Genomic DNA, 23091 nt, shown 5'->3' on the forward strand with positions numbered 1-23091 from the left:
TTGTATTCCTCAACTACTAGCGAGTGGAACCCCAAGGAGTGTGCAACATAATACTTGCTTATAGTGTCATTCACAATATTGCCACAAAGTGGAATGTCCCTCTCTCGGCGGTTTTCCATTACAAGTTCCAGAACAGCCTGCCCTCGCTTGGCCTGGCCTCCGTTGCTTTTCCTTTACAACGGGCACCAATCAAAAGTGGGAGGGATTGGGGCGGGATCAAGAAGAAGTTGACGGGCTCGTTTCTTGTCATGCCTTCCATCTCCCCCTGTATTTCAGCTTCTCCCAATATGGACAAAAATGCCCGCACCTCCTCAGTCGACCACGGAACAAAAACTGCTTTAAGTCTGCCGCACACTGGCGATATGAACAAAGTCGACTGGACCAGACCATCGCGTAGAATTGCCGATGCACCCCCGCACAAGCGATTGCACAAGTAGATGTCCTGAACAGCAAGCCTGCATAGGCGTTTGATGTTGGGAACAACCGAAGTAATCCATCCATACAAAGAAAGTAGAACAGATAATCTCAGAAATTAAGTTATGTGTAATACCAACTGGTATTTATTTAATACTTTCTACAAAAGCCTTTGTTTGCAATGACAGATTCGATACGCCTCCTGTATGGAGAAACTAGTCGCGTGCATTGCTCTTGTGTGATTTTGGTGCATTCCGCCACACAAGCAGTCTTCAAATATTGTTTTATGGATATTGAGTTTCAGTTCTTTCCACATATTTTCAATTGGATTCAATTCAGGTGATGTGCCATTATAGCAATTTATTTTTTTTCTTTGAAACCGATTGAGAGTTTCAGGGCAATATGTTTTGGATCATTATTCTGATGAAATGTCCATCCTCATTTTATTTGCATCATCGTCGTAAATCGTAGCAGATTTTTGTCAAGAATGTATCGGTAGATTTGCTCATTCCTCTTTTCTTCAATAATGTGAAATTCCAGGTCTTTTTGAAGCTCTCCACAGGTGGTCTTTGGCTTTTGGAGAACTCTTCTGATTATTTTTTGCACTCCTCTGTTTGCAAGGAGCACCTGATCGATACAAATTTATGGCGGTATGATTGGCTTTCCACTTACGTATTATGGCCCCAACCGTGCTCACTGGAACGTTGTTTTGCAACAGTTAGTTTGCAATAGTCTTGAGACAGCTCTTTGCTCGTACCCATCATGAGATGTGTCTTTACTCACACCTTGGCAATGAGACCTTTTTGTAGGCCATCAATTAGGACTGAACCAGCTGATATTCATTAGCAGTGACAAGGGGCTGGATTGCTGTTTGATTATTGATAGAGTTTAGGTGTTGTCTTGTGTTCAATACTTTTTCCCTGTGTCATTTCACATTTTTACACACAACTTAATTTCTGATCTTATTTGTTCTACTTTCTTTGTATGTATGGATTATTTGGGTTGTTCCCAACATTTGGTGAACATTTCATCTCAATAGCACCTTTGGAAATATATTTAGTGAGAACAATTGTGACATGTTGAATACTTATTTCAGCCTCTGTATATATAGTTAAAGTGGGATTAAAAAGGCCCAAAAAGTGTAATGTAAATTCAACACACCAAAGAAAAGCAATGTTAACAAGCCTGCCAAATTTGAATGAATACAAAAATTAATTAAGTATATAAAAATGGGCTTAAAAAGCTTTAATGATAATAAGGGCCAGCTCTCAGACGCTGTGGGCTTGTTGAATGGATGCGCCAAAAGTAATCAAACATACTGAGGACGTGATAACTTATACGATGTAAAATAACGTTCGCAGGCTCAATTTAAAAATGTAATTGTTATTGTGGACTAAAATCATAAATATAAGCACACAAGTCATGGTGACATAATGTCACAGCTGAATACGACACCTGATGACAGCGGGACGGTAGGAGGAAGCCCAGGTTGGCACTGCCCCATTCATTAATATCAAGTTACCCACGAAGCCATGTTGTCTCTGGTGAAAGTTTACAAAACTATCCATCAAAAAATGCACACTGCAGAGTCGACTGGTAGTGTTGATGTTCAGCTCGCCCATCTGCATGTGTCTTCAAAAAGTCAATCCATTGCTTTTTTATTCCCTCATTTTTTGGGAGCTTAAATAACGTAAGCAAGCTGTTTTGTAAATTGAGGCATACAGTGAAGACGCATTTTTGGGGTGCAGCCATCATTAGCTTGCTAACTGCACACTGGAGTGCTAAATGGGCCTTGTTATGGAAGCTAAGCACAGCTAATGTACAACTGAGCAGCATAGCCAAACAAAACGCCGTCACTTTGTTCTTATATAGTGGGGGAGGGAACTCGCTGTAGAAAGTATACGCCCCAGCCCCGTGACGTCACGGGAAAATTCATACAGTGAAAAAGATGCTTTAGGAGCTAAAGCATCTTTTTCACCGTTTGTTGAGATACAGCTAGCTATATCTCAACAATTCAGTCCTATATTGTTTGGTCTTTGCATATGTTTTCAGCACTTCAAACATCCATCCATCCATTATCTGAGCCGCTTATCGTCACAAGGGTCGCGGGAGTGCTGGAGCCTATCCCAGCTATCTTCGGGCAGGAGGCGGGGTACACCCTGAACTGGTTGCCAGCCAATCGTGGGGCACACATTAACAAACAACCATTCGCACTCACATTCACACCTAGGGGGAATTTAGAGACTTCAATTAACCTACCATGCATGTTTTTGGGATGAGACAGGAAACCGGATTGCCCGGAGAAAACCCACATAGACACGTGGAGAATCAGAATCAGAATCAGAATCAGAATCATCTTTATTTGCCAAGTATGTCCAAACACACAAGGAATTTGTCTCCGGTAGTTGGAGCCGCTCTAGTACAACAAACAGTCAATTTACAGAACACTTTGGGGACATAAAGACATTGACAAAAAACAATTGTGCAAAAAGATGCAGAGTCCTCTAGCACTTAGAGCAGTTCGAACGACTAATATTGCAATAGTCCGGTGCAATGACCATTGTGCAAAGGGCGCTGAGACTTCAAGGAGTGTATGCGCTTTAAAGTGACGAGTAGTGCGATCATCTGGGACAGTGTCGGTTGTGCAAATGTTACAGATACTCCTCAATCAGTGTGCAAATGGAGCAGATGCTACTCTGGCATGAGTGGCCAGTATATGCAAATAGTGCAGCATGGCGAGACAACTACAGTGAGTGCACGAGTAATACATAATTGGCCCCACAGAAATGTGACAACGAACTCAAGTCAAAAAATTGCCAGCTTGTTGTAATGGAATTATAGGTTAGGTGTTTAAGAAGTTGATCGCAAGAGGGAAGAAGCTGTTGGAATGTCTACTAGTTCTAGTTTGCGTTGATCGGTAGCGCCTACCTGAGGGAAGGAGCTGGAAGAGGCGGTGACCGGGGTGCAGACGGTCCGAGAGGATTTTGCACGCCCTTGTCTTAGTTCTGGCAGCGTGCAAGTCCTCAATGGTGGGTAGGGGGGTACCGACAATCCTTTCAGCAGTTTTGATTGTCCGTTGCAGTCGGAGTTTGTCCTTTTTTGTAGCAGCACCAAACCAGACTGTGATGGAAGAACACAGGACCGATTCGATGACCGCTGTGTAGAACTGTCTCAGCAGCTCCGGTGGCAGGCCGTGCTTTCTCAGAAGCCGCAGGAAGTACATCCTCTGCTGGGCCTTTTTGAGGACGGAGTTGATGTTGTTCGCCCACTTCAGGTCCTGAGAGATTGTAATTCCCAGGAACTTGAAGGTCTCGACGGTTGACACAAGGCAGCTGGACAACGTGAGGGGCAGCTGTGGCGAAGGATGCCTCCTGAAGTCCACGATCATCTCTACCGTCTTGAGCGTGTTCAGCTCCAGGTTGTGTCGCCCGCACCACAGCTCCAGCCGCTCCGCTTCCTGTCGATATGCAGACTCGTCACCGTCCTTGATGAGGCCGATGACAGTGGTGTCATCTGCAAACTTCAGGAGCTTGACAGTCGGGTTCGCTGAGGTGCAGTCGTTCGTGTAGAGAGAGAAGAGCAGCGGAGAGAGGACACAACCTTGGGGCGCCCCAGTGCTGATGCTGCGTGTGGATGAGGTGCCCTCCCCCAGCCTGACCTGCTGTGTCCTGCCTGTCAGAAAGCTGTAAATCCACTGGCAGATGGCAGGTGAGACGCTGAGCTGGAGAAGCTTGGTTGAAAGGAGTTCAGGGATGATGGTGTTGAACGCTGAGCTGAAGTCCACGAACAGGATCCTCGCGTAGGTCCCTGCACTGTCGAGGTGTTCTAGGATGAAGTGCAGTCCCATGTTGACTGCATCATCCGCAGACCTGTTGGCTTGGTAGGCAAACTGCAGGGGGTCCAGCAAGGGACCTGTGACACTCTTGAGGTGGTCCAGCACGAGACGTTCAAAGGACTTCATGACCACAGATGTCAAAGCGACAGGCCTGTAGTCATTCAGACCAGAGATGGCAGGTTTCTTGGGGACTGGAATGATGGTGGAGCGTTTGAAGCAGGATGGAACTTCGCACATTTCCAAAGATCTGTTAAAGATCTGAGTGAAGACTGGAGCGAGCTGGTCCGCGCAGACTTTGAGGCAGGATGGGGACACATGGTCCGGTCCTGTTGCTTTGTTAATCTTCTGTTGTTTGAAGATGCGTCTCACATCCTGTTCATGGATGGTTAACGCAGAAGTCAGAGGTGTGGTTGTGGTCGCGGGTGCGGCCGGGTGGGTGTGTGGAGTGAAACTGTCCTTTTCAAATCTGCAATAGAAGGTATTCAAGTCGTTGGCTAGTGTGCTATTGTTCTCAGCTTGGGGGGATCGTCGCTTGTAATTAGTCAGCGATTGGAATGCACGCCAGACTGATTTCGAGTCGTTCGCGCTAAACTGTTTTTCCAACTTTGCTGCATAGATCCTCTTTGCAATGTTAATTTCTTTAGTAAGCTGGTTTCTAGCTCGATTATACAGGGCCCTGTCCCCGCTCTGATATGCATCTTCCTTAGCTTGGCGAAGCTGCTTAAGTTTAGCAGTGAACCACGGCTTGTTGTTGTTGAATGTCCGAAATGATTTTGTTGGTACACAAACCTCTTCACAGAAATTGATATAGGATGTGACAGTGTCCGTATATTCATCCAGGCTGCCAGCTGAATTTTCAAAGACACTCCAGTCTGTGCAGTCTAAACAGCTTTGAAGTTCCATCTTTGCTTCATTGGTCCACTTTTTGACTGTTTTCACTGTAGGCTTCGCACATTTAAGTTCTTGCTTGTACGTCGGTATTAAGTGAATTAAGCAGTGATCAGACGAGCCCAGGGCTGCACGAGGTATAGCACAGTATGCGTTTTTTACCGTAGTGTAGCAGTGGTCTAAAGTATTATTTTCCCTGGTAGGACAGTCGATGTGCTGCTTGTATTTAGGGAGTTCGTGGTTGAGTTTAGCTTTGTTAAAGTCCCTGAGAATAATGAGGGGTGAGTCAGGGTGTTTTTTTTCAATTTCGTTGACCTGTTCGGCGAGCGTTAGCAATGCGGCGCTCGTGTTAGCTTGCGGTGTGATATAGACTCCAGCCAGTATAAACGATGCAAACTCACGTGGCGAGTAAAATGGTTTACAGTTCAGAAACAGCGACTCCAAATGCGGGCTGCAGTGTGTGCTGAGCACCGTGACGTCCATACACCATTTTTCGTTTATATGGAGGCATATCCCGCCGCCCTTCGTTTTTCCCGATGATTCCCTGTCGCGGTCCGCTCGATGAATGTTGAAGCCGGGAAGCGTGACGGCGCCATCGGGTACAGCGTCGCAAAGCCAGGTCTCCGTGAAGCACATGGCCGCGGAACGTCCGAAGTCTTTACTGGTCTTTAACAGAAGATGAAGCTCGTCCATTTTGTTGGGTAGGGAGCGTACATTCGCGAGGTGGATCGACGGGAACGCCAATCTGTGTCCTCTCTTGCGGAGTTTCACCTGAATGCCGGCTCGTTTTCCTCTGTGCCGTCGCTTCCGCATCCATGCGCCGAAAACCGCGGACGCCGCTCCGGTGAGTAACTCGGGGAAAAAACTGAGCGGATTTTCGAAAGTTGGTGACAGAAAGTCCGGAGTAGCCTCCTTGATGGTTAGCAGGTCTCCCCTTGTGTAAGTGAGTCGTGTAAGGTCTCCAAAGACGGACGAAAAACACAAAAACAAAGACAATACTAGAGAGCGCGTTACCGTGTACGTACGTTCACACACACATGCAAACCCCACACAGGTGGGGCCGGGGATTGAACCCCGGTCCTCAGAACTGTGAGGCAGACACTCTAACCACCGTTCCGCCACTTCAAACATATTTAATGTATTTAGAAACAACACAGATTTTTGCTTAGTGACATTTTAAGGAAAAATCATGTCGCTAAAGAGAGACGGTCTTGGGGAAAATTACAGCGAGAGTGTGGATATTTGAAAGGAGGCTCGCAGCCTCCATCCATTTGAACGTACCCAGCGTGTACGTACGTTCACACACATTCTGGTGACAAGCTTTGCTTTTTCATCCAGAGGCACATTATACATTATGAATATAGTTAGGTATTGATGTAAAACACAATATTTGATGCTTTATCCTTCCATCCATCCATTTTCCCGACCACTTATCCTCACTTGAGTCGCTGGTGTGCTGGGGTCCACCCCAGCCGACTATGAGCGAGAGTCATCAATTAACCTACCATGCATGTTTTTGGAATATGGGAGGAAATCGGAGTACCCGGAGAAAACCCACACAGGGAAGAAAATGCAAACTCCACAAAGGCGAGGCCGGATTTAGCACTGTAAGGCAGTTGTGCTAACCAGTCGACCACCATGTCGCTTTATATACTATTTATATGGCTTGAGGCGTTGCGGCTTGCTAAACCTGGAAATGTGTTTTTTTTTCCTGTGAGGGAAAGCTTATCTGCGTTTTGATTGACTGTAATCTGTGATGTTAAGACAGCGATTCAAATTTCTAAGTGCGGAAAAACCAGTGGAAGACTGATCGGCCACTCATGAAAACAGTTGCCAAACCATGCACACTGTCCAACAGTGCAGTTGAGTTTGGCGGGTAGGCTTGGTGTGTGGTAGCCTTTAGATGCCATGATTGTGAAAGTGACAAGTAACCACGCTTAAAGAAACATCCTACATCTGTCGGACAATCAGATGACAGTGACGTCACGGCCCTCCTCCTGCGTTTTAGAATCAGGTCGGAAGAGGTTCTGAGGAACGGTGGCATTGTCACCGCCCGGCCTCGAAAAAGTGTAATGGAAAAGCGACCACATAGGGCGGAAACAGGCTGGTTGGGTGCATCTGTAATGAGGTCAATGATGCACCTGAGCCAGCTAAAAGAAGACACCGCTGACTTTCTTTCAGAATGAGAGAGTGATTGAACATTCAGTAAGGGATGCCATTATCAGAAACTATTATTGAACAATGATTTTTGGATGTTTGTAAACATTAAGTTTCCAATTACAGTTAATTGATTATTTTATTGTTTTAGAGGATTATTTTATTTCTACTTTAACAATCTGTGTCAAGTAGTCTAATTTCAACAGTATGGTTTGAAAATTAGTTTGGGGAAAAACAAAAACAAAAAACAAACAAACAAATCAATAAATAAATGGATCTCTACTGCATGATGAATGTTATTCATTTGGCGAGTTAGAATTTAATTAACAACCCCAATTACAATGAAGTTGGGACGTTGTGTTAAACATAAATATAAACAGAATACAATGATTTGCAAATCATGTTCAACTTATATATAATTGAATACACTACAAAGACAATATATTGAAATTCAAACTGATAAACTTTATTGTTTTTAGCAAATAATCATTAACGTAGAATTTTATGGCTGCAACACATGCCCAAAAAGATGAGAAAGGTGGCAAAAAAGACTGAGAAAGTTGAGGAATGCTCATCAAACACCTGTTTGGAACATCCCACAGGTGAACAAGCTAATTGGTAAGAGGTGGGTGCCATGGTTGGGTATAGAAGGAGCTTCCCTGAATTGCTCAGTCATTCACAAGCAAAGATGGGGCGAGGTACACCTCTTTGTGAACAAGTGCGTGAGAAAATAGTCGAACAGTTTAAGGACAATGTTCCTCAACGTACAATTGCAAGGAATTAAGGAATTTCATCATCTACGGTCAATATCATCATCAAAAGGTTCAGAAAATCTGGAGAAATCACTGCATGTAAGCGGCAAGGCCGAAAACCAAAATTGATTGCCTGTGACCTTCGATCCCCCAGGCGGCACTGCATCAAAAACCGGCATCATTGTGTAAAGGATATCACCACATGGGCTCAGGAACACTTCAGAAAACCACTGTCAGTAAACACAGTTCGGTGCTACATACGTAAGTGCAACTTGAAACTCTACTATGCAAAGCAAAAGCCATTTATCAACAACACCCAGAAACGCTGCCGGCTTCTCTGGGCCCGAGCTCATCTAAGATGGACTAATGCCAAGTGGAAAAGTGTTCTGTGGTCCGACAAGTCCACATTTCAAATTGTTTTTGGAAATTGTGGACGTCGTGTCCGATGGCTGCAACACATTTAAAAAAAGCTGGGACAGTTGGCAAAAAAGACATCAAACACCTGTTTGGAACATCCCATAGGTGAACAGGCTAATTGGGAACAGGTGGGTGCCATGATTGGGTATAAAAGGAGCTTCCCTGAATTGCTCAGTCATTCACAACCAAAGATGGAGCGAGGTTCACCTCTTTGTTCGTGAGAAACTAGTCGAACAGTTTAAGGACAATATTCCTCAACATACAAGTGCAAGGAATCTAGGGATTTCATCATCTACGGTCCATAATATCATCAAAAGGTTCAGAGAATCTGGAGAAATCACTGCATGTAAGCGGCAAGGCCGGAAACCAACATTGAATGCCCCTGACCTTCAATCGCTCAGGTGGCACTGCATCAAAAACCGACATCAATCACCACAAGAGCTCAGGAACACTTCAGAAAACCAATGTCAGTAAATACAGTTCGGCGCTACATCCGTAAGTGCAACTTGAAACTCTACTATGCAAAGCAAAAGCCATTTATCAACAACACCCAGAAACGCCGCCGGCTTCTCTGGGCCCGAGCTCATCTAAGATGGACTGATGCAAATTGGTCAAATGTTCTGTGGTCCGACGAGTCCACATTTCAAATTGTTTTTGGAAATTGTGGACGTCGTGTCCTCCGGGCCAAAGAGGATAAGAACCACCCGGACTTTTATGGACCCAAACTTCAAAAGCCAGCATCTGTGATGGTATGGGGCTGTGTTTGTGCCAATGGCATGGGTAACTTAAACATCTGTGAAGGCACCTTTCCTTTGGTGGGGATGATGTCTTGCTCAAGAGCACCTTGACAGGAGCCAACAACTAGACTAGCATATATCTGACAACAATTTGCTGAAAGTAGCAACAATATGGAATAAGTGTTGGTATTATTATGAGTTTAGTGCGTTGATGGCTTGTGGGAACCTGTGTCTGGGTCTGTTCGTTCTGGTCTTGATGGACCAGTAGCACCTGCCAGAGGGCAACAGTTCAAACAGGTGGTGATTGCCTTTATTCTTCTGGGGCAGTGGGACGTGTAGCTGTCCTTCAGGGAGGTGGGAGGAGGGGGGAGGGGGGGTGCAGCCTCAGCACCTTCTTGATCACTCTTTGCAGCCTCTTTCAGTCTGCCACAGAGTAGTGGGAGAACCTAACTGCGATGCAGTGTTAAAATGCTCACGATGATCGTGCAGTCGAAGCTCACAAGCAGCTTCTGGCAGATGTTGTATTTCTCTGGAAAGCGTAGAGCATTGGGCTCCCCAAACAGCTTTGTGGGGAGCGTTTGTTAAAGTACGAGGCCTTGTTCTATTTTGGGCACGCTTGAGATTTTTTTTGTTGCTCATGCTGTGGTAGATACGTCCACCTAATTTCGTGCTGATGGGTGAAACTGGTGTTGGGGACGACCTTTTTTTCCTCAAGGGGCGCTGCCGAGTGAGTTTTAAAACGGCATCCTTATAGTGGATGTACACACGACGAGTCAATCACAGTACGGCATTAAGAACATTTTTGCTCAAAAACAAAGACAGGCACACACACACACACAAAGGGAAAAGTACAACGGGTTTGACTTGTCATTGTCTTCCTGCCTCACCACACCACACAGTGAATAAGAGCAGGTAGCATAGAGTGGCAGACAAGTCTGGGTGCCGGCGATAACAATGTTGGCTTTGTTCCCCCGACTGGAATTGGACAGGCACTTCCTATAACCGCCATCCTACAAAAATTAAATAAGACTGACACTGAGACTTATTTTCACGCGTCGCATAACCTGCTGGATTCTAAGGTACAGTAATTAGCTCCTGTTGTTTCACTAAGCGTACGCAATGTGGCAGCTATCAGGCAAAAAGCCCAAAAAAGCTCAATGAAATCTATTATTTCTTACTTCCAAATGGTACAAAATAAAGTTCACCTCGCTGTCCACGTTTACTTTCCATTTGTACAGCAGCCTCTTAATGCAGGATAACCAGCTTGGCCGTATTCCATCCTGAGAATATATTAGGCCTCGTGACAAATCTCATAGACATCATATCACCCGCAAGATATCACAACGTCACAACCAATCAAATTTCACATGATCAAATAAATGTTCATGTTATTTTATTCATCCCCAACCCTACCTTTCTTGGGGTATGTAGTGCCTATCCTGTAGTCAATAACAAATCCTCATACGCATGATATCAACATTTTGACCAAATAAATTCCACATATATTCCATATTCTTATGTGACTTAGTCATACCCGTCGAAAACTTTCTTAGGTATGTAATGTCCACCCTCAAGTAAATTGCTTGTGCGGTCATTTCATGATAAAACCTAATGCACAACTGATGTGGACATTAGACCAAACAAAATGCCACATGGTCAAAGACATGAAGAAATTTTAATTAGATTTATTTATACCCATCTCTCCATGCCCAGTATGTACTATCCACCCTTAAATAAGTCACTTGCACAGTCACCATGTAGTGCCCACGCCATCCCTCGGCACATAAAACCAGTGCTGTGTGTCATGGAACACCTGGACAGTAAAAAGCACTTGGGCCAGGAAAATGCCTTTAATCGAAGCGGTTCCTGCTGACGACGTGTTTTCTCTACTGTAGCACACCAGAACACACTTACCTGCAACACCACCAAACACAAACACACACACCTCTTAAGAATAGCAAAATGTCAGATGGAATCATAAACTCAATACTCCTGCTGTACTGCGTGGGGCTATTGTGTGCTTTGTGCAGCTCCCACTTGGCTATCATTGTACACCACTTACATGGTGTCGCCTTGTGTGCTGATACCAGATAAGTGTACTTACCAGCATTGTAGTAGCGGTCCAGCTTCTCCCACACGGGCTCATCCTCACCGTGGAGGATGGACAGCTTGAGGGGCTCATAGATGGATCCTGAGAGAGGACACAAGTATTAATTTTTCCATTGTGACAGCCACATTGTTGTCCAGAAGATACAGGCGGCTGGTTTAAAAAATAAACAAATACATATGTTTTCCCAGAGGAATTAGACTGGAACCTCTAAAGAGTGTCCAATTTCGGAATATGACCAAAGATTTTGCCTTTAAAATTGCACAAAATCAATGCAAAACAAAAAGTCGCACGAAACAAAACAAAAAAAGCACAAAATAATTTTGAAGTGATGTAAGCATACTTAATGTGCGTATGAAAGTCACAAAAACAAAAAAAAGACAAACATTATGAGACGCCAGCACACCAAGCTGATAGGCGCACTGGCTTCTTCTACATTTGACCCAGAGGCCAAAGATAATTTGCTAGACCCATTAAAGCTCACCCCTCTAGTTGTATTAGCTGGGGCTGATGTGGTTAAATTGGAATTTAGTATGGCCCGTATTGAGTTCCTGAAAAAGAAAATGGCTGCATCCCACCTCACCACAAAGATGGAAAATGTACAACAGCTAACATGCTGAGCACAATCAAATGTGCACTCCAAGCTACTGTATACGCAGACTGTTGTCACAACCTGTAGCCTTGCCCTAACTTTAGGAGCTTCCACAGCAAAGTGTGAAAACTCTGCCCAGAAGCAAGGCCCAGCTGATCCAGCTTGCTTTTGAAAAATACTTAACTCATAAATTTCAATCTGAGTGGAAGGATGCATTGATCGGCGTCTCTGCGCCCTTTGCAGAATGGTCATTGCACCGGACTATTGTTCTTTTCTAATTTCAAACTGTTCTAATTGCTAGAGGACTCTGGATCTTTTTGCACAATTGTAAAAAAATAAATAAATTATAATTCTTCCGGCATTACCACATTACTGGCAACCTTTTATTGCTCAGTGACTGTTTTTTTTGTCTTTATGTCTCAAATTGTTATGAATTATGTCTTCAATTTTAGAAATATTAAAATTATTTTTATACTTTTTAAAAAATGTTTATACTTTTTTTAGACAGACCAGGGACACTTCTGGAAGATTGTCAACAAAGTGAAGAATTTACAGTATACTATTAATAGTGGTTCTTTTTACAGGTGTGACAGTTAAGAGAATGCTACTTCAAAAAAAATACCTTCACAGTTAATAAAGGTTCTAAAATGGCCCACACCCTGGAAGTGTCTTTTTTTTATTTGCATAATTTCCGATGGGAAAACTGATTTTGTTCTGTCTACATTTTTCATCATAATTTTTAACTTCTATTGACCAAAATAGCAGCTAGTAAGATAAGATATACTATATGTTAGTACTGTATGTGACCCAACAGCAGGAGAAGAGTTTGAGGGAATCCCCTCAAGTCTCTTTGACTTGTTTCCTCCATCTACAGACTCATCTCGGTCTTCTGGTGATTTGCATTTTAATAGACCTGACCTCGGGTTTAACCACAAGGTAGTGAACATTTCACATTCCCACTGAAATTAGCATAATTTCTACAATATTAAAAGTTTCAGGGGGTGGGGATAAAGGGTAAAGATAAAGCTCTTTGGATGAGTGTAGATGTTCAAAGTTCAACATTCAAATTTCACTTTCTAACATGGAATCATTCACATGTACCTGTTCTCATATATTCCCATGACTAAATTCACTATACTGCAGCTTTATGCATTTAAAGACAGTTCTGGTCCAATATTGTAGTGATTTACTGACAGTTGGTTATCTATTATACTTATTAGTGGTGTAACAGTATGTGTATTTGGATTCTGATTTTTTGTTATGGAATTTATTTTTTAAGGGACAGAAACAGTAACTGCCTCTGTAAACAAACAGTGGAGCTAAGCCTCTGTTGTCGTTTGGTTTTCCGAAAAAGACGACAAACTATTGGCGTTGCAGTTTCTTAAAAACATAAGATTCAAGACACACATTTAGTTTATTTGTGAATTTTTCATGTATTAAAGAATTTATGCTAAAAATATCTTGGGCATGGTGGAAGGCTGGTTAGCACATCTGCCTCACAGGGCTGAGGAACCGGGTTCAAATCCGGCCTCACCTGTGTGGAGTTTGCATGTTCTCCCCGTGCCTGTGTGGGTTTTCTCTGGGTACTCCGGTTTTCTCCCACATCCCCAAAACATGCATAGTAGGTTAATTGAAGACTGTAAATTGGCCAAAGGTGTGTATGTGAGTGTGAATGGTTGTTTGGTTATATGTGCCCTGCGATTGGCTGGCGACCAGATCAGGGTGTAGCCCGCCACTCGCCCAGAGTCAGCTGGGATAGGATATGCTACATATATGCTACAGCACACCCGCGACCCTAGTGGGGATAAGCGGTACAGAAAATGAATGAATGAATGAATGATATCTTAGGAAAATTAATCAGCTTTGCAATCTTTAGATTAGTTTCAAAATATGCAGCTTTGCTTTGATGTTAAAATAGAACAAACCATTGATGTTGCACTTTCCGAGATGAGATGAGGCCACTCTTTGAGGAAAATATGGTTGCAATTGTCTTGAGAAGTCTACCATACCACTCAAACCTAGAATTAAATATTTCACCAACACTGTATGGACAAGAGTATTAGGACATGTGTTAGATATATTGTAGAAGTTATCATTTATTTGCTTAGCTTGCATGAGTATTATGGACATTTTTTAGAAAGAAAGATGTCTCGCCTTCAAGAAGATGACTCAGCAGGAATCATCAGAGGGAAGGACGTGGCCGGGACGTGGCAGGTGTTGGTGCCATGTTTTCACCTTGAAACCCTCCCCTTAGTGTGTTGTGTCTTGTAAACTTAGAAACCTCCCTATTTTCAAATAAATGCAGGAGCGACGGGAGAGATTGTTTAGAGCGTGTTGAGAGGCTGTAATCTGAACAATCTCCCATGCGCCCTCCTCATGAGAAAAAGAGACCAGCGTCTTCATTCCTTTTGTGTCTATTTATTATAATGTTGGGTAAGATAAATCCAACAACATGTTATCTGGACAATTCAATAATCAATTAATCAATTATGTGTTCATTGTAGAAAGTCTTAAAGGAATCTATGTATTATTTTCATGATTGGATGGCAAGTCTGACTCTCATCACCATAACGATTGGGAGCAAATCAAGGGCCCTGCGTCTCCGTAAGTGGCCTCTACTCATGGAAGAAGAGCACAAAGTTTGTGAAAGAAGAAGCGAGCACCCATAGCCAATAAAAGCCTACTCACTTGCGGCAGCAACACTTCATACACTACATTGAAAACTCAACGCAGCTCTGCTTGCCTTTTGGCTTTGACATGATAAGTGTTTCAAACAGTGTGGGTCCAGCTGTCTCTTGAAATTGACAAATATTCGCCCAACCGAGCTGCCAAGTCATGAGTTAAACTCGATGTGTGGGCAGGATTATGCAAAATAACTGTATTGTTACATCACAAACCAGCAAATTTCTAAATGGCTCTCATAAATACATTTTGAGAAATAGGCGGATAACAGAAGGTTTAGCCTATGTGGTTGTTCATTTTCACACTTGCTGTTTAGAGAAGCACTGCAAGAGATCCAACTATTTGTATACACGCTATTAAAGAGTCCTTTTTCCATGCCAAGGGTATTTTTTAGTGGAATAGTGGGTAAACAACTGCACCTTTTCCTTCATGTTTCACTTCCAAAGGTGGAATGTGTCCCAGTACTTTTGTCCACTTGACATATTTGCTGTTCTGCAATTGAATTATGTCTTTTTTTTCCAGAATTATTTCATTTTATTCATTCCACTCTACCCGCTGCTACTTACCCAGTCTTTGGACTTTCTGGCGAGGCCCTTTTATCCCAGCCATTTTCAAAAGGTGAAATTAAGGCCAATCGTCTTTGTCTCTCTCTCTCTCAGCTAAATCACAAATCTACAGCAAGAGGCAGTTAATAGCACACATTAGGATTTGGACACATGCATGAGTTAACATTGGATTACATGATTATGATGTTATCATACATAGGGCATGCAACAAATTATGTTTATGGAGTTAACAATAAAAAGAGACAGCTCTATCATGTTGCAATTTTAAAATCATCACTATTAAAAGCTCTGCAATATATCATTACAGTCTGACTCATTTGAGGTGCTCATATTTTCCAGTAATTAGGATTGTTATTTACTTATTGCAGAGCTGTTGAGTTGTCTTGCATGTTCTAAATATTCTGTCATCCCCAATTCCAGCCCAGCACATTTAATATTAGCACATTTATAGGAAATTTTGTACAACCTGAACATGGTTTGGATGGATTGCAGGATGTTGTATATTTCATCATGTATGTATGTATGTAGGGCGGCATGACAGCCGACTGTTTAGCACATGTGCCTCACAGTTCTGAGGACCAGAGTTCAAATCCGGCCTCACCTTGTGGATTTTGGACGTTCTCCCTTTGCCTGCGTGGGTTTTCTCCGGGTACTCCGGTTTCCTCCCACATCCCAAAACCATACACGGTACGTTAATTGAAGACTCTATTGCCCGTAGGTGTGAATGGTTGTTTATTAATATGCGCCCTGCGATTGGCTGCCGACCAGTCCAGGGTGTACCCTACCTCTCGCTCTCAGTTAGCTGGGATAGGCTCCAGCATACCAGCGACCATCGTGAAGATAAGCGGTGTAGAAAATGTATGTATGTATTTATTTATTTATGATTCATGTCTCTTGAAAGTACAGTAACCAAGTGGAGCGGTGGGTGAAATCATCCTGTGTCTAACATGCATGAAATCACTACCATCACCACCATCCTGCAAATTTAGAAGAATTGGTGTTAAAAGCTGTTTTGATGCAAACATTAATAATAAAACAGCCATACAATATACAATTATAATTTGATTCGTTTGAGGTGCTAAGATAATTACTTTCTTGTTTTCCGAAGAGATGTTGGACTGTCTTGGATATTCTTAATATTCTGTCAACCCCGATTCCAGCCCAATAGATGTAGTATGAGCATTTAATTTTCTCTAGCGCTTATCCTCACTAGGGTCACGGGCTGCTGGAGCCTATCCCAGCTATCTTCGGGCGAGAGGCGGGGTACACCCTGAACCGGTCACCAGCCAATCGCAGGGCACATAGAAACAAACAACCATTTACACTCACGTCCACACCTATGGGCAATTTAGAGTCCTCAATCAACCTACCACGCATGTTTTTGGGAGGTGGGAGAAAACCGGAGTACCCTGAGAAAACCCACCCAGGCTAGGGGAGAACATGCAAACTCCACACAGGCTGGGCCGGTATTTGAACCCTGGTCCCCAGAACTGTGAGGCAGCTGTGCTAACCAGTCGATCACCGTGCCGGCTAGTATAAGCATATTCACTGAAAATCTAGTTTCCAAAAAAAAAAAAAAGGACCATGTTTCGGATGGACTGCAGGGTATTTTGTTGTTTCCTCTGTAAAGTACAGTTCAGCAAACAGGTGAGACAGTGACCTGAAAATGTATGTAGAGATGTGCTTGTTGGTGGTTTTATTGCAAAATCTTCCTGTTCCTCGTGATGCATCAACATGCAACACACATATTTGAAGCCAAGCTCATTTAGCTATGGCAGAAGTAAGAGGGTCTCAAAATAGCCCCTAAATGCTACATATTTATAACTCTGACCTTTCACGCTTGGACCAGTCAGGTTATCCACTGCAAACCCAACCGCCCCGCGTTAAAAAAATGTCACCGCCACGCAGACACAAACAAAAACGTGGAAATTCGTAAGAAAGAGGACGACGCGGGGGAAACGGGTAAATCTGACCTGATCGTTTCGATCGGGCTTTGAATTCAAGCAGTTTCCAACCGACATCAGCCAAGCTCGCCATTGTTGCAAAAGCAATCAAGTTTGAGTACGCGTATAAGAAGCTTCTGGTATATACTTTCAAAAAATCACATATTAACATCGTTGTCTGCGTTTGACATCAATTTTAAGTTGAATTAATGCCAACGTACACCAACTAAATACGTAATATCATATTTTTTTATTGACTTCATCTGTATTTTACAATGTATTTCAATCAAAATTAATGTTTATTTTGACACAAAATCAACTACCTCCGGTTAGGCTGATACTAACACCGGCAGCTTGCGTCTGCTGCCAACCACTGTCACCTGTCAAACGACGCTTGCGCGACACTGTCGTAAACACGGAAGTGAAAATATTGCACATCTTTACTTATTAAAGTCACTTAATACATATATTTCCTGATCATAAATACAATTTAACAACATTAATAAGTAAATGTAACAATTTTATCTCATTAATGTCTCGTTCAACGTACAAACTGTACTATTACTTACTGCCGTAAAGCCGCTTGGCGAAAGGCGATTGGTATAGTTGTCAAACCGCCCACTGCTATCTGCGAGATGTCCCCGTCAAACTGGACTGTTTTGGTTGTTTTGTTCCAATTTGTCGCCAGGCACCACACGCTCGCCCTCCAGGATGTCACGGTCGACTTGTTCGGCACCGAAAACAACGGCACGGTGGCGGCGTTCGGCGACTTTAACGCCGACAAGCAGACAGATATCTTCATTATCAGGGAGCGTATGTTCACTGGCTGTCATAATAGCATATTCTCCCGCTTTATTGTGTGAAATAATTTTGAATATTCACCTACTTATCCATTATTGTGACTTTTTTGGGGGTTTGTTTCAGAGTCCGAGCTGATAATCTTCTTTGCTGACTCCAAAGCACCTTACTTCAAGCCCAAGGTGCACATCTCAAAAGGCATATTGTCAAGGTGAACATGTTTCCATTGATTTACACGTTAATAATGCTTACATCATCTCACTCTTAATGTATATTTAACCTAGGACCATTTGCATTTCAGTGAACCCTTGCGATTTGTGGTCTTGGTCGTATACCGAGAAGAGCCAGGGTATACGACCTAAATAAAGTCCAAACGATGATTCTATTTGTTATCATTTTGAGTTTCATTTTATAACATTGTCCATGAAGATAAATGGCTTACTGATGGATTGATTAAGAAAGAAAAATATATATACCAGACGTGCAAGGACGCTGGCGTGTATGCCGCCTCTATACAACCTGTAAAAATACAAAATACGACTTCCCTATCAACCATTTTAAGTTTTTGACTCAGTGCAACAGATAATCTTATTTTCAAAATACATAAAACACCATCTTTAGTTGGTCATCTACTGTACTTAAGGTAGAGCAGCTAGCTGTAAGCAGCTGATCGACTGTTATTTTCCGCCACTTGCAATGGCAATTTTGACCTGTCTTTGCATCATCATGAGAAGTTTACCCACCAGCTGCCTCCTCCTTACCTGTCTGTTGGACCACTACAGGAATTTTCCATCACCCTGCTAGTCTCTGTCAAGATGGCCGGCTATCGCCTGATGGCCAACGTTCACTACTCCTCCCCTACTATGGGGCCTTAGAAGGAGCAGGGGGTTTTAGGCGACATCTTAGATTGTCACAAAAAGAGCATAGAGATTTGTGGATAGGTGTGTTTTTCAGTGAATAGTTTGAAAGGTGCCATATTTTACCAAACCGATTTTTTTCTACTATTTGGGATGTAATATTGGCTTGATGGTGCCTCAATAAACATGCTATATAAATTAAAATCGTTCACACATTCCTGAGTTGCAGACGTTTTTCTGCCAAGAGGCCTGAAATCAGGTCATTTAAATTTCTCTGAGCTTATCTACGTCACTACCAGTCATATGACAAAATCAAGTTTTTATTTTTATTTTTAAATTTTATGAAATGGACACTTTTACACTAAGTCCATGTTAGAGAGTCACTATGGAGGTCTAAATAGCCAAAATATGGGACCTTTAAATCTTATGAGTCAGTGAGTTCGTGAGTGGTGATTCGTGAATCGGCAGGGTTTACTGTATTGTATTTCTTTAATAAGTAAAATCGTTTCCACCTGCCATAGGATGCCGATGTTGAGCTGGAGATTGTTCAATGACTGTACTACGTGGAAAATTCCTGTTGTTTTAAAATATACCATACTATCATCGAGTCTAGCGGTTGGACTTTGGCTGATGCTTGAAAATGACTCTGGATCATCAGACAGCCTAGCAGTCAAGTCCAGAGTACAGATAAAATTGGTTTGGGGTTGGAGTGATGTTAATTAGCCAGATTGTGAAATCACTATCTGCAAAAATTCTGAAGGCTCATTAACAGACATTTTTGAAGAATGTGACGCTCACAAAAACATTTATTCGGTCGTTAAACATTTCAGCTGATGGATGGCCAGTTACTCCAGAGACTATGTATACAAGCGCTAAAAAAGTTAATAATTCCCTAATATGTCCCCTGAAATGTGTTGTGTACAGTGACACCGTCCTCACCAGCGTGGTGCCCGGCGACTACGACGGAGATTCCCAGATGGATGTTCTCCTCACGGCGCAGATTAACCTAATGGCATCTTCGGTTTTCATCTTTTGGGGGGACAACCAGACATTAGGTACGTATATGCAGAAATCTTGGGCCGAGGAAGAGGCCCTTACATTTTGGTGAGGATTAAGATAAAGATGTGTTTGACTCTCTGCAGATATGACTGGTTGGCTCAGGCTGAACAAGACCTTCAAAGATCAACCTCTGGTCATGGAGTAAGTATGAATGTCATCAAGGCTTATTTCCAATAACAGGATTCCTGTTCCTACTCATACATGATGTTTTTAATGCTGACTAATTGATCTTTTCTCGCAGTTTCAATGGTGATATGATCCCTGATATATTTGGAGTCACAGACCTGTCGACCACTGAATTTTGCTCTCTGACCAATAGGTGATTTATGTTTATATCAGCGTAATTGTGTATTCCGATAAATAATTATTGGAATTTTTGAGTAACATTTTTAAGAAATGTATAAAGAAGAAATTTTACTTTTTCATGGCAAATCCTCAAAAATGATCGTCAAATTTTGACGTCATGCTCCACCCATACATGACAGCATTGGCAGGAAAACTAAAATTTGAGTATGATTTGGACAAATTCCACAATCCGAATTTGTCAATGGTGAAAACTGGTTAGCACATCTGCCTCACAGTTTTGGGGACCGGGGTTCAAATCCCGGCCCGCCTGTGTGGAGTTTGCATGTTCTCCCCGTGCCTAGGTGGGTTTTCTCCGGGAACTCCAGTTTCCTGCCACATCCCAAAAACATGCTTGGTAGGTTGATTGAAGACTCTAAATTGCCCGTAGGTGGGAATGTGAGTGCAAATGTTTGTTTGTTTCTATGTGCCCTGCGATTGGCTGGCGACCGGTTCAGGGTGTACCCCGCTTTCCGCCCGAAGACGGCTGGGATGGGCTCCAGCAGCCCGCGACCCTAGTGAGGATAAGCGGTAAAGAAAATGGATGGATGGATGGAATTTGTCAATTCTTGAGCCTTGGAATCCCTCAAAGTGGCTCCTTCAAGCCAAAATGTGCCCACCTGCTTTTCAGCTTTCAGTTCATGGCCTTGAGACTTTTATTGTGCATCCTATTAATACAGATATGGCCACCGAATTTTATGTTGGTCGGTGAAAGTGATGTTAGGGGCTTATTTTTTGTTACTTTGCAATAGGTGCTACTCGGGTTTAGGTACAGGTTACTTTATTGGTCTCCTCTAGGGATAAATATTTCTCAGAGCCGAATTGGGGGGGGGGGGGGGGGGGGGGGTTATGAGATATAAAGGAGATAACACCCAACATAAACTACATCAATTAAGAAAAAAAAAAGTTGGTTTTGGAAATGGTGTTTATCACACTCACTTAGAACAATTGTTTAGTTGTCTGTCATGTTGATACCCTTGAAAAAGGCTCTAATTTGTCGGAAAAATAATGGTAAACACGACAATTTATGATCCTGATGGAAATGTTGTATCTTAGGGGTCGCCAACATACAGTGGGTAGGGAAAGTATTCAGACCCCCTTAAAATTTTCACTGTTTTTTGCAGCCATTTGCTAAGATCATTTAAGTTATTTTTTTCCTAAGTAATGTATACACAGCACCCCATATTGACAGAAAAAAATTGAATTGTTGACATTTTTGCAGTTTTATTAAAAAAGAAAAACTTAAATATGTCACAGCCATAAGTATTCAGACCCTTTGCTCAGTATTTAGTAGAAGCACCCTTTTGAGCTAATACAGCCATGAGTCTTTTAGGGAATGATGCAAGAAGTTTTTCACACCTGGATTTGGGGATCCACTGCCATTCCTCCTTGCAGATCGTCTCCAGTTCTGTCAGGTTTGAAGGTGAAGGTTGGTGGACAGCCATTTTCAGGTCTCTCCAGAGATGCTCAAGATGGGTTTAAGTCAGGGCTCTGGATGGGCCAACAGTCACCAAGTTGTTCTGAAGCCACTCTGTCATTTTAGCTGTGTGCTTAGGGTCATTGTCTTGTTGGAAGGTGAACCTTTGGCCCAATCTGAGGTCCTGAGCACTCTGGAGAAGGTTTTCGTGCAGGAAATCCCTGTACTTGGCCGCATTCATCTTTCCTTGGATTGCAACCAGTGGTCCTGTCCCTGCAGCTGAAAAACAACCCCACAGGATGATGCTGCCACCACCATGCTTCACTGTTGGGATTGTATTGGACAGGTGATGAGCAGTACCTGGTTTTCTCCACACATCCTGCTTAGAATTCAGGCAAAAAGTTCTATCTTGGTCTCATCAAACCAGAGAACCTTATTTCTCACCATCTTGGAGTCATTCAGGTGTTTTTTTATTTATTTATTTTTTTAGCAAACTTCATGCGGGCTTTCATGTGTCTTGGACTGAGGAGAGACTTCTGTCAGGCCACTCTGCCATAAAGCCCCAACTGGTGGAGGGCTGGAGTGATGGTTGACTTTCTACAAACCTATTTCCAATAAAGTTGCGATGTTGTGTTAAATATAAATAAAAACGGAATTCAATGATTTGCAAATCATGTTCAACCTATATTTAATTGAATACACAACAAAGACAAGATATTTAATGTTCAAACTGATATACTTGATTGTTTTTAGCAAATAATCATTAACTTGGAATTTTATGGCTGCAACACTTTCCAAAAACGCTGAGACAGGGTCATGTTTACCACTGTTACGTCACCTTTTTCTTTTAACAACATTCAATAAACGTTTGCTAACTGAGGACACTAATTGTTGATGATTTGTAGGTGAATTCTTTCCCATTCTTGCATGATGTACAGCTTCAGCTGTTCAACAGTCCGGGGTCTCAGTTGTCGTATTTTACTCTTCATAATGCGCCACACATTTTCAATGGGAGACAAGTCTGGACTGCAGGCAGGCCAGTCTAGTACCCGCACTCTTTTACTACGAAGCCGCGCTGTTGTAACACGTGCAGAATGTGGTTTGGCATTGTCTAGCTGAAATAAGCAGGGGCGTCCATGAAAAAGACATTGCTTGGATGGCAGCTTATGTTTCGCCAAAACCTGTATGTACCTTTCAGCAATAATGGTGCCTTCACAGATGTGTAAGTTACCCATGCCATTGGGACTAACACAGCCCCTTACCATCACAGATGCTGGCTTTTGAACTTTGCGTCCATAACAGTCCGGATGGTTCTTTGGCCTGGAGGACACGATGTCCAAAATTTCCAAAAACACAGAACGCCTCAGTCCATCTTAGATGAGCTCGGGCCCAGAGAAGCCGGCGACGTTTCTGGGTGTTGTTGATAAATGGCTTTTGCTTTGCATAGTAGAGTTTCAAGTTGCACTTATGGCTGTAACGCCGAACTGTGTTTACTGACCTTGGTTTTCTGAAGTGTTCCTGAGCCCAC

At 42.8% G+C, this 23091-nt stretch overlaps 2 protein-coding genes across 6 annotated transcripts in view; one reads left to right on the top strand and one right to left on the bottom strand.

Moving 5' to 3' along the window:
- Window positions 1-17199, bottom strand: part of phkb (phosphorylase kinase, beta) — a 113727-nt gene extending 96528 nt beyond the window's left edge. For 3 of the 4 annotated variants that reach the window (XM_061669999.1, XM_061670002.1, XM_061670001.1), the window contains exons 1-2: window positions 17121-17199; window positions 11305-11391 (exon numbers count right to left, since the gene is read on the bottom strand). In XM_061669999.1, the coding sequence (XP_061525983.1) occupies window positions 11305-11391; window positions 17121-17184 (151 nt within the window). In that variant the 5' untranslated portion in view covers window positions 17185-17199. Of the gene's footprint in view, window positions 1-11304; window positions 11392-15147; window positions 15254-17120 lie in introns of all 4 variants that reach the window. The other variant, XM_061670000.1, reaches the window with a different exon arrangement.
- Window positions 17200-17672: 473 nt separating this feature from the next.
- The window catches only part of itfg1 (integrin alpha FG-GAP repeat containing 1), a 250490-nt gene continuing 245071 nt past the window's right edge, over window positions 17673-23091 (top strand). For both annotated transcript variants that reach the window (XM_061670006.1, XM_061670010.1), the window contains exons 1-5: window positions 17673-17903; window positions 18015-18099; window positions 19670-19800; window positions 19888-19945; window positions 20046-20123. In XM_061670006.1, the coding sequence (XP_061525990.1) occupies window positions 17726-17903; window positions 18015-18099; window positions 19670-19800; window positions 19888-19945; window positions 20046-20123 (530 nt within the window). In that variant the 5' untranslated portion in view covers window positions 17673-17725. The remainder of the gene's footprint in view (window positions 17904-18014; window positions 18100-19669; window positions 19801-19887; window positions 19946-20045; window positions 20124-23091) is intronic.

This window comes from Phycodurus eques, chromosome 2, assembly GCF_024500275.1.
Source record: "Phycodurus eques isolate BA_2022a chromosome 2, UOR_Pequ_1.1, whole genome shotgun sequence".
NCBI classification, from domain to species: domain Eukaryota; kingdom Metazoa; phylum Chordata; class Actinopteri; order Syngnathiformes; family Syngnathidae; genus Phycodurus; species Phycodurus eques.